The 12,898-nt window shown below is 38.7% G+C and overlaps 1 protein-coding gene across 3 annotated transcripts in view; it reads right to left on the bottom strand.

The window, feature by feature from the left end:
- The window catches only part of SSBP4 (single stranded DNA binding protein 4), a 1,807,268-nt gene that overhangs the window by 222,783 nt on the left and 1,571,587 nt on the right, over nt 1-12,898 (bottom strand). For all 3 annotated transcript variants that reach the window (XM_044053843.1, XM_044053842.1, XM_044053844.1), the window contains one exon: nt 6,416-6,475. In XM_044053843.1, coding sequence (XP_043909778.1) covers nt 6,416-6,475 — 60 coding nt within the window. The remainder of the gene's footprint in view (nt 1-6,415; nt 6,476-12,898) is intronic.

The following is a 12,898-nucleotide window of genomic DNA, read 5'->3' as shown; positions in this document are numbered from 1 at the left end:
TGGAGTTCACTTCAGTTCAGAGATGTGGCATTCATAACTAAATGAAACACTAAAAAGAGGCAATGAAAAACTCCTAAGTGAGAATGCTGATACTTTCTTTCTGGTGATTATATACTTTCACATGCTCATGCACTCCTTGCTTTTCCCCCTATACAACCTTTTAATATTGCTTACACCAAAGGCCATCATATGGCTACCATAATTAAAACCTTACACTATGTTCAGTGCCACGAGTACACATTTTTGAATAACTTTTGAGCTCTTTATTTGGGAAGCAGGGCCTGTACCACAACATAATGGTTTGGGAAAGGGATATATTCTGCCAACAATCCGTTGTATGGCAGAATGACATATCTCCCCAACTACCTGTCTCCATAGGGGTTCCCCAAGGATCCATCCTTGGACCCCTACTTTTTTCTGTTTGCACCAATAATCTAGCCTCTGCCACCAAACATGGCACACTCATCCAATACGCAGATGACTCAACCATCATCTGCTCAGCCCAGTCCCTACCCAAACTGCAAAAAGTCACACAGGAAGCCTTTTCCTCTGTTGAAACATGGTTATCCGATGCCCAGTTAATACTCAACCCAAACAAAACTAAACTACTCATCTTCCAACCCACCAAACAAACTCAAACCTCCTCTCACTTTAACATCACAGCAAAAGACAACACCACTATATACCCAACTGAACACACCAAATTGCTAGGAGTGGAAATAGACAATAAACTAAAATTTGACATTTACATATCCATGACCATAAAAAAAGTCCACAAAAAACTAGGAGCATTATACAGAAATAAACAATTTCTCACCAAAGCAGCAAAGATTTCAATAGCAAATTCCCACCTTATCTCCACCCTACTTTATGCCTCTCCAGTATATACCAACCTAAGGCAATGTGATCTAAACAAGCTAGAGACCTGCTACAACAAAATCACCAAATTCGCCACAGGGGCATCCTACCGTAGTCACCACTGTCTCTCACTTGCTGAACTGGGCTGGCTTGAACTCCCTCACCTCCTTCAGTGGTATCAACTCTCACTCGCCCACAAACTAGTAAACCATCCACTAAATGTCCCATCCCTCCAGAATCTACTCCAACCCTATCGCACCCCCAGACCACTAAGATCCAGCAACAAAAATCACTTGCAGATCACTAAAGCCAATAACTCTGCTGGTGAAGCACTATTCTCTTGCGCCATAGCCAAATTATGGAACTCACTCCCAACCACAATTACCTCCGTACCATCATGCACCAACTTCAAAACTTTATTAAAAGCGCATCTAAAAACATGCTGGCTATGCCCTTGCAACTCCCACTCTAATATCATCCACCCCATCCAACTACTACCTTTCTTTCACCTCCACTAACTACCTTGATGATAGCAAGCTCAGATGCTCATAAGCCTAGTACTTATTATACAGCAGGAACTTCTCATTGTTACATTTGTTAATGCCTGTTATGTACTTCACAGATAAAGATTCTAGTTGTCCACTGATGTACTATGTTCTTCATCTGTAAATATGTTGTAAGTAATTTCTATGTTAAATTGTTAATCGCTATGTAATCCAATGTAACTACTGTCTGTTTATTTTACTGTGGAGCTTTTCTCCCCGGGCCTCCGCTGAAAATGGACCCACGTCCAGTCGGACACTCCCGGTCAACAGATTTAAATAAATAAATAAATATGCAACACACAAACTATATTCCTGCACATTTGTTAACTGATCAAAACTTAGTAAGCACAAGTTTCTTTTTCCATGAAAACGTGGGAGCACAGACCTGGTTATTGTCTTCACCTTTATGGATCTATTACACTTGCCTGACTTAAAAATTCACAAAGCAAGTGTACACCATTTTCAGTCCCTCAGCATAAGCAGTAATCACTGTACTCCTCTAACATTCCCTGTCCAGGTATCTGAAGCCACTATACCTTTCTCACCCCTTATCTGGACTTGCTACAACTACATTTTGCTCCCTGCATCACAGATGCATTGTCATACTGTGCACACAGACCTATGGAAGACTAGTTAAACTCTTTAACTATTGGCTGCATAACAGCTTATACAACTTTATCCCCTGTAATGTTTTCCTACATAAGCTGAGTCTAGCATTTAGTCATTTATAGACTCTGTAGTCTGATGCCATTACTTAGGACAACAGAATGCTAGTTTTATTTAATGTACTTTATAGGTCCACTTTATCTATTCTTTATACATTATACACACTGGGAAATTCCTAGGGTCTAGCACTACTTTTTGTACAGTTTGTTTTGTTTTAGATATAAATGCAACACCTTCTATGATGGAGTCAAATTCCACATTTTCATTTGGATTATTTTACTATTATGGTGTTCTATGCACTAATCTCACCTTCAGTTTATTACTGGGGTACTGTACACATTCTCTCTAACTACTGTATTTTTACTCAACAGCAGCAATCTTGCAGGATACCGGTTTAGGATACTATTTTACTTTTCTAATGTAATTAATGTTTGCTGTCTTCTACAATTTCATTTTCACCTCTGCTCATTGACTGCACTTTTCCTACTTTTTGGACCAGGTCCTCAATTTGAGTGGGTCCTGCTGTACTAAAGCAATCAGATTACCAAAGTGAATGAATAAATAAATAAATGACAAATTAATTTACTCAAGAGCTGCACAGCCTGAGCACAGACACACTGGGAATCTAATTCATAACTACTGGATGAAGATTAGCTTTCCCCTTTCAACTGTATGATCAGTGAAGCCCGGTTTCCACTAGGTGTCTGCAAGAAAACTCCACCCTAGAACTAAAACAATCTGTTTTTTTTTCACTCTATTTCCTGACCTATTTTAACACCTCAAAATCACTCTAAGTATTTTATTTGTAATTTTAGTCTATTTTCTACAACATGGCTACCAATGGGGCTTAAATGTATCAATGTGATCTTGTTCTCCCTCAGCCATTTCTCTTTCCCATAATGCTTTAAATGACTCATGCCAAACATAAGGAAGTAACTGTGAATTCCCATGCTACTGACATATAATGGGATTTGTGCAAGTCACTGTTATCTTCTTTACCTTCTGTACAAGCACTGCGTATTTTCTGTTTCTAATCACCCTCATTTATTTTTGGCTCAGATCTTGTTTTACACTATACTTAGAAGTTATCCAGCTAAAGCCAAAAAAGTAGCTAAATTGCTGACCTTTGTTCAGGGTTTTCTTTTGTAGCCTGAGGAATTAATTCTGCAAGGGTCTCTCACTGCCGTGACAGTTTTAACACCTCTGCAGTAGTGTGGGGGGAGAGGACTGTCAACTCCTCTTGGACTACTACTATAGTGTAAAACAAGCAAATCTGAGCCAAAAAATAAATAAAGGTGATTAGAGACAGAAAAGAAGTGATAACAGTGACTCTCACAAATCTCATTATAAATTAATGGCATGGGAATTCACAGTTACCTCCTTTTGTCTGGCATGAGTCATACAAAGCATTATGGGAAAGAGAAAGGGTTGCGGGAGAACAAGATCACATTGATACATCACACCCCACTGGTAGCCATGCTGTGGAAAAATGGGCTAAAATTACAAATAAAGCACTTGAGTGATTTTGAGGTGTTAAAATAGGTCAGGAAACAAAGATAAGAGTGAAAAAACAGACTTTTTTAGTTCTAGGGTGGAGTTTTCCTTTAAGGGATGAATCTCTGACCCTCTCCTGTTGATTAACAACCTATGGAACATTTGTCCTTGCCTACCATTCTAGGACCTCTGGTCTCCTCAGGCTTCTTCCTGTAAGCACATCACTAGCATCTTCCCAAAGTGCTGCCTACCTCTTTAAAGGTACTACACTCTGACAACTCTTTAGACTTAATATTTGGCCTCTCGTGATACTTTTTCTTGTGCTTAACATTTTGCCATTCCTTTTGCCATCACTAAATAAGCATCTTTGTACTGTTAAATGTAAAGCATTTAAATCAAATGGTCCCAGAACTGAATCCTATATCACTGTGGTAGTGTCTCAGCTTTTGGGTTTGCACTCCAATTACTTGCACTTGATGTCAAAAACATCCTTTCACCAAGATTACCCTCCTGGGATCCACATTCAACATGTTTAGTTTATTGGACAGTCTGCTGTGAAAGGGAAGATTGTAGTAACTAAGATGAAAAACTGACCACAAGAACTACTATGTAATGCACCTTCCTGATTAGACACTAAAAAAGTATACTAGTTTTGTTAAACACAATAATTGTGTTGTAAAATATAGGACATCTTAAAGCATGCAACCCACTAGATTAAGCACCCTCGGGCATGTTTCCATTACCAATACCCCTAAGACCAGTAAATGTTTCTTGCTTTTTTTTTCTGGCAGTAACAAATTTGCCATCTTGCCACAGCTACTGCCATTTGTCAGTTATTTATCTGCAGGCCACCTGGTCTCACTGCCTTGTCTAAATTCAAATTGCTGCTTCTGTTAGTACTCTCACTGTTTTGAGAGCATTAGTACCCAGAGAGCATTCGTACCCACACTCCTTGGACTGTTTTCGGTCACTGAAGCAATATGTTTCATCCCTTTCCTTTTCTTCTGAGTGCCAATTTAAACTGAACTATTTGTTTAGAGATTTAAGTTATTATCAGACCTCTCCTACTCTCACTTCATGTTGTTCTCTTTAGATTCTTCACTAAGATCACCTTTTGAACTGCTTTGGCTACAGTATCTGAAAGTAAAAAGGTTTAGGTGTCCTACAGGGTGTGGGCTGCTTTAAATGCTGGGAATAAAAACATCTGGAGAACATGCTGAGCTTGACGTGTGTGTGGTGTGTGTATGTGTGTGTGTACACAACTGCATGTTTGTGTGGGTATCAGCTAACTCTAACTGCCCTACGTGTGTGTGGTGTGTGGTGTGTGTATGTATGTGTGTACACAGCTGCATGTTTGTGTGGGTACCAGCTAACTCTAACTGCCCTACGTGTGTGTGGTGTGTGGTGTGTGTATGTGTGTGTGTACACAACTGCATGTTTGTGTGGGTATCAGCTAACTCTAACTGCCCTACGTGTGTGTGGTGTGGTGTGTGTGTGTGTGTGTACACAACTGCATGTTTGTGTGGGTATCAGCTAACTCTAACTGCCCTACGTGTGTGGTGTGTGGTGTGTGTATGTGTGTGTGTACACAACTGCATGTTTGTGTGGGTATCAGCTAACTCTAACTGCCCTACGTGTGTGTGGTGTGTGGTGTGTGTGTGTGTGTGTACACAACTGCATGTTTGTGGGGGTATCAGCTAACTCTAACTGCCCTACGTGTGTGTGGTGTGTGGTGTGTGTATGTGTGTGTGTACACAACTGCATGTTTGTGTGGGTATCAGCTAACTCTAACTGCCCTACGTGTGTGTGGTGTGTGGTGTGTGTGTGTGTGTGTACACAACTGCATGTTTGTGGGGGTACCAGCTAACTCTAACTGCCCTACGTGTGTGTGGTGTGTGGTGTGTGTATGTGTGTGTGTACACAACTGCATGTTTGTGGGGGGTATCAGCTAACTCTAACTGCCCTACGTGTGTGTGGTGTGTGGTGTGTGTATGTGTGTGTGTACACAACTGCATGTTTGTGTGGGTATCAGCTAACTCTAACTGCCCTACGTGTGTGGTGTGTGGTGTGTGTATGTGTGTGTGTACACAACTGCATGTTTGTGTGGGTATCAGCTAACTCTAACTGCCCTACGTGTGTGTGGTGTGTGGTGTGTGTATGTGTGTGTGTACACAACTGCATGTTTGTGTGGGTATCAGCTAACTCTAACTGCCCTACGTGTGTGTGGTGTGTGTGTGTGTGTGTGTGTGTGTGTGTGTGTGTGTATACACAACTGCATGTTTGTGGGGGTACCAGCTAACTCTAACTGCCCTGCTGTACTTTACTGAATGGTATGTAAAGCAACGTAGGTATTCAACATCAACCATCAGAAGAGGGAAGCTCTAGCTTTCACCTGTACAGTTACAACTCACTACCAGGTTTGGCACCTACATGGGTCATGCTAGACAAAACCAGACACATGACAACACACACACACACACACACACACACACACACACAGTAAACTTAAAAAAAAATGACATGTATACATGTGTGTATAAGACCGACACCAGGTCTCAAATTCAGAAAACCAAACGTTTATAAGTGATAAATTATTCATGAGTTTGCTGTTTTCACAACCGCACCATTAATCATAACACGCCCTGTAGCTGAACAGACATATATGTGTGAGCACACACACACACACACACACCTTGGTGTGCTTTCTGGTAAGCTGCCATTAATTCCACGTGTGTATACTTAAAAGTACACAAGAGTTTCCTTAAAGTATAGCAATACTGGAAGACCTTCACAACTTTTGTGAAGTAAATTTCACCTTCTTAAAGATCATGAGACAAAGTCTGGCTACTTACCTGATTTGGCATTCGAAGTGAAGGGCGAGGACCCCCAGGGTATCGGGGAGACATAAATGGCTGAAAAAAAAAGCACAGAAACAAAAGTGCAAACAGATTAGCGAGAGAAATGAACTTGGTACTGAGTTAACAGCTTACCTGTGATATCAAGTAGGCTGCATAAACACATTTCAATACTGTTCTCCATTTATATTTTAAACAGACTGGTCAAACATACCACTTACTGCTGTTCTTCCTCGACTCTCCAGATAATAAAACTTAAAACATCGCCTTAAAAAGTTCCAACATAACAGTCCATTACTTGGGGTCAAGTTTAACCTGTACAGTGGGCAATGCAAAATAAGCAAAAGTAAGATTTCTGTACAGGTATCAGTGTCATTTCCTGGACACAAACTCACAAAACCAGTTATATTTATACAGAGTTTAAGAAATGTGCTATTTTTCCAGCAAATCTGTTTGTAATAAAGTTGTTTTTCTTTTGGACCATTTGGTAGTGTCATTTTTTTTGTACATACGGTGAAGAGCATGTTCCCAGCTCCATGCTCCACTTTATACACAAACACACTGGTCTACTTCTCAATTTTGAAGTTTCAAAAAGTCGACTTTTTTATGGTTGAGATTATAAGATCAAAGTTTTGAAACTTTGAATCATTTAAATGGAGATCGCTGCACAGTGCAGATGCCGCAGAATGGTATATTTACTGTTTTCCTCGCTGTTGCCAAAATGTAAAAAAAAAAGATTTTTTTTTTTGTTTTTAATTTCATTTTATTTACATTTCGAAGTTTCAAAATTTTGATCTTATGGTCTCGGCCACAAGAAAGTCAATGTTTTGAAACTTTTAAATCAAGAAGTAGACCCCCCCCACACACACACACACACATTTTATATAGATTATATATATATATATATATATATATATATATATATATATATATATATATATAATACTAATATTTGGTCACCACTAATGACATCCATTAACTAAAATTACTAAAGTGCCACTAGTAAGACTCATTTGCTAAAGTCCTAATTGCGAATTCTACTTGTACACCTGTCATACAAATGGCTTAGCCATACAATATTTTATATAAAATACCAAATTTGAGCCTCAAGTAACAAAGTGCCATGAAATTCCATATGGGATGGCTGATTTTTTTTTTTTTTTGGCCTAGCTACAGCTGTAAGGCAAGATTTATTTATTTGTACAGGTGCAGTTGGGGGGGGGGGGGGCACGCTACAGACAATAGTCTAAAAGCAGAAGCCAGTGCCACACAAGACAAACTAAGTGAAAATAAAGGTAGTTGGACTCTTCTTGTCACGGTCTCAAATGCACAGTCTTGCAGTTTTTTGGAGCGATATTGCACTTTTGCTCTTATGATCTTATGTGAATAGATGACACTGATTTTTTTTTTAATCTAAGTAACAAAATTGCCAACCTTGTGGCTTCAGCAACTGATGACTTGGACTGTGGGCCAAGACCAGCACTGGGCCATCCAAGAAGAAACAATACAAAGAGAAGACCTGCCAAGGTAAACCAGCCGCACTGTTCAGGTGAGTATACAGAGTACTGCACCGTACTCTGAGCTATGAATACTTTGTAGTGATAAGCCTGTTGCAACAGACCTTGTATTCAGCTCTGTTGAAAAAGTATGTTTTACAGCTCCAGGAAGAAGGAGCAAGTTTGTAGAAGAATCTTTCAGAGTTGTTAAAGCCAATTATGTTTTGTTTTTTTGTTTTTTTTTAACTTGGCATCATTCTGGCCAATAGTAGGATATTACTTCCTGCCTTGGACACATGCACATTTGAACCTGTTATACCTTTCTACACAACCTTCTGGGTACAGTGACTTGTATCACTCACACTTGTGTGCCATTACAGGGATGTTGTTGTATGTCAGGATGGAAGGATCTGACAGTTCTTTGCACATCACAGATCTTCTCTCCAGAAACGACAGCCAACCATCACCCTGTTCTTATCCAGCATTGTAACAGTGGTATTAGTCTGCCTGACACTATTCCTACATCATTATCATGAATGGGTCCAAACTTTGTGGATTTTATGGACTTGGGATCATCACCCACCATGTTTATGCAGTACAGAAGTATACAGTGAAGGTAAGGATCTTATGGTGTGACCTAAAGGCTGCTGTGTTTTACTTCTTTGTCTAGGAGGCTTTTGTAAGTGTCCCCTTGGGGGGATGGATATAGTAGAATCTAGACAAAATAATTACTGACAGTGATACTCTACAGGTAGGAATAACACCACCAATGACAACAAATGCAAGGGTCACACAGGTAACTTCAACTGAAGTAAGCATATATTAGGTAAACTAACACCAACACTTGCAAGTGCAGTGATATAGTCTCATATACATTAGATAACTTCTCACCACTAATTGCAAGTATGGTAATGTGTACTTGATAAAGTCACGTCAATAACTTCACGTGCAGTGACAGAAAATCACTTTTGACACATCACAGTTGGGTACAGTCATGAGAAACATGGAGCAAAAGCAGCAAAGCAATAATGCAATCAGTAAGGGGGCAACGCTGGAAACATTTATAACCAATAGTGCAACTAATAACTTCACTTAGCCAAACAACACAACTAATCAAAGGTGCACCTAAAACTATTTACAAGACAGTAAAAGCTGTATATAAAATATTAGTGTTACCCTTAATAGCATTCAAAATCCTGCACTTACGAGTTTCTTGTTCTTTGAAGGAGATATGTTATTTAACTCACTATTTGAATCCTTTAACTAATGTGTGGCTTGAAGCAGTCAGGTGATCTGTATATACCTGTACTACTGCTATGTTTGCATGTACAGACTATGTTATCGGAACCCAAAGATCAAAATGTAAATCTTCTGTTGGTGCTTTTAGGTTCATAAGTTAGTACTAAGCTAACTGCCATGTAGGCCATTTTCAGCCTAGCCAATTATCCCATCTGAGAATCAAACCCTGCACATTGTGTCTTTAAGGCAAACATTTTAAATATTACGCCAACCCATAACCTCTGCAAACCCCCCCCCCCCCAATCCCAGGCCGCCAATGAAAAAAGGGTCTACCCAACTGAACTACATGACTAATAAAATGTGATCACTTCAATCAGTAAACCAAGTCAAGGCAGTATCCACTGAGTGACAAACCACACTCACACGGAAAAAAATCTATTTGTTACACATCACTTCAGGAAAAACAATGTAGGGCATTTGTAGTTAACAGACTTTCCTCAAGGAAACTAACAGCAGAAAGAGGACAACTCCTTCACATCTGTAGCCACAAAAATAGCAGCCTTTTGTTCAAATTCATGACATGAAATTGTGTGACAGAAGGAAAGTGAAAAGAAACATTCTGTACGATATGTCAAAACAGCTAAGCCACAGATAACGATGATATATATGTGTACGTATGGTTCCCCTTCACAAGATCGACTTACTGAAAGCTCGAAATTCATAAGCTCGAGCCCAGAATCTTGAGTTTTCAGTAACTCAAAATTGTGAAGGGAAAAGAATGAAAAAAAAAAAAAGTTTACTTACATGTTTGCAGGGGGCTGAGTCCCCCTGCACTCTCCCTGCTTAAATATATCAGCTCAGTGACCTCACTATACAGGAGGTATGGAAATTCCCCCATTGTGCTCTTCTGCATACAGCGCAGAATGGAGAGATTTCCCTCATCCCCCGCTGTACTACGATCTTGGAGTTGGTATATTTAAGTAGGGGGGGAGTGGGGGGTGCAGGGGGGCTTGCCCCCCTGCAAAAACATTGTAAAGGCATTTTTGCAATGTCTTTTCCCTATGCTTTAGAATTTCGAGTTACTGAAAACTCGAGATTCTGGGCTCGAGCTTATAATTTTCAAGCTTTCAGTAACTCGATCTTGGGAAGGGGAACCATGTCTATGTATGTGTATGTGTGTGTATGTATTTATGTATGTGTGTGTGTGTGTGTGTGTGTGTGTGTGTGTGTGTATATATATATATATATATATATATATATATATGTATATATGTATATATATATATATATATATATATATATATATATATATATATATATATATATATATATATATATATATATATGTATATATATACATACATATATACAAAGATAATACATTTTAGAAATGGCACTTTCAAAAAGAGAATCACATAAATGAGACACTCTACATCAATTACGCAAATAAACTAGAGGGTAAGTAACTTAAAAAAATAGAAAATAAAATCAAGTCTGAAAAGCTGTCTCTCTGACATCATTTTGCAGACTTCAGAAAGAAAATTAACAGCATGGTATAAAGAACAAGGCCAAAGAAGCAGACATGTCTGTGGCTTTGAACTTTGAGGACTGAAAGGCCCTGAGACAGACTTGGTCATCTTGGGATACAATATTTGCCTACTGGAGGGTCCATTAAAAATATGTGCCTTAAGATATCACCTGTACATCACATACAAGTCCAGCAGCTCACATTAGTAGTTCAGACATGAGAAGTAAAGTGGGCACATAAAAATGACCCTTAACAACCAGATGGTGACATTTCAAACTGTAAACAATAATCCAGGTTTTCTACTAGTACAGGAATTACAAACAACAAAGACACTATTTCTCAGTGAAAATTGAATATGAAGCAGAGAAAAGAGTTATGAGAAGTGGCACATGTATTACATGCAACACGCTTAAACTGCAGCTTGTCTAAGGTACGTTTATTAACAGCTGCTACAATACCTGACCAGGTTACCATCACACCGAGCAATTAAGCCCTGTTCAGTTCCGCTCTTATCCAAGGAAGATCTCTGTATTCTTCACAGCTGCCTCTGCAATTCCTAGAAGGGAATCAGTGAAAGGCCTACAGGGACTTGTTATGGGTATAACACTATTTCTGCAGCATGTCTGCATGTTAGGTGTAAGAAAAGATAGAAAGATGTTCAAAGTGCATGTTCTGTGCAGCCTTAATCTTAAAATGCACAGCAAATAAAATCAGTTAAATGGAAAGCATCTTCTGAGTCAGGACGTATGCCAAAATGATAACGATGGAGTCATACGTTTGAATCCATGCATTTGTCTATAGCATATTAGAAGCAGAATGAAAACTATTTCCATTCTCTAAGAAACAGTCCAAACATACAGAGGTAGCAGAGGCAACCAATGGCTATATAAAATGTCAGAGCTCAGTCCATAAAATCACAGATAATTTATTGTGTACAACAGGTAAGCGCTTTCACATTCACTTCATCAGACCATAAAATGCACAAACCCCAATTAACCATTTAAATATACCTACGCAGATGCAATTAATCAATCATGACTCAATTATGTTAAAAGGGAAATACCTATGCTACCATAACACATTATTAAATGAATACATATCTACATATAAAAGTATAAGTAAAAACTTCATTATTATATATAATACTATCTAGCTACTTATTGCACAAACATATACAATATAAACATTATTGCACTTCTTGGTCTGGAACAAAAACATAAAAATATAATAAATATATAAACAAATATATAAAGCAAAAAATATGTATCCAAACAACATGAAATAAAATAAATTGTGCCGAGACTGGATTTGTATATCAGTAATCCTAAAATACCTTTAATCTCCTAGATTTCAATACTGGCTTTAAAGAAGCCCCCTCATTTAACCCTCTCCCTTGATCAGCCCTGAGCTTTATAATCCAGTTCATTTCTCTCTTCTCAGTACCATTCCTAATGTCACCTTTACGAGCAATAGGAATAATTGTATCAATAGCCATAAACTTAAACATATTGTCTCTACCCTTAGCTGTAACATGCTTGGCTAATGCATTGTTGGAGGACTGAGTCCTAATGGCATATATGTGCTCCCTAATCCTATTCTTTAATAGCCTATTCGTTTTGCCAACGTAAAACAAATTGCAGGTTGAACAGACTGCAAGGTAAACTACATTGGGGGTTGCGCAATCTGCCTTCGTATGAAACATATATTGATACCCTGTATCAGGGTGTATAAATTTACCACTGCTATCTATGAACTCTCAAAAATTGCACTGTCCACAGGGCATGGTACCTAACTCTTGATCACTATAAGATATTTGTTTATCAAGTGATTGACAGAGAATTTTTTTTAAATTTGGCTTGTTTTTATATCTAAACTTCAGTCTTTCTCCCACAATCTCTTTAATATCAGGGTTGGTCAACAAAATACCCCAGTGCCTATTCAAGATGTCATAAACTTTACTGTTATCTGTAGTAAAAAACATGGGTGTCCTAACTTCAGATACATTATTGTTAGATTCACAATTCATAACCACATTCTGGACCATTGGAAAAATAAGGGCTGGCTCTTCCTCTCCTCAACAAATCCATTCCATCCAACCCTTCTTTAATTTCACCCTCCTTGTAGCCTCTTTCCAAGAATCTATCCTTCAAGGTCTCCATTTCACACTGTTACCCTACATCTAATGCATTCAGGCACAAAGCCCTCATCCCCTGGCCT

The sequence above is a fragment of the Protopterus annectens genome, chromosome 13.part0, assembly GCF_019279795.1.
Source record: "Protopterus annectens isolate FY-2018-M chromosome 13.part0, PAN1.0, whole genome shotgun sequence".
Taxonomy (NCBI): Eukaryota; Metazoa; Chordata; order Ceratodontiformes; family Protopteridae; genus Protopterus; species Protopterus annectens.
This window is presented reverse-complemented; position numbering and strand designations above follow the sequence as displayed.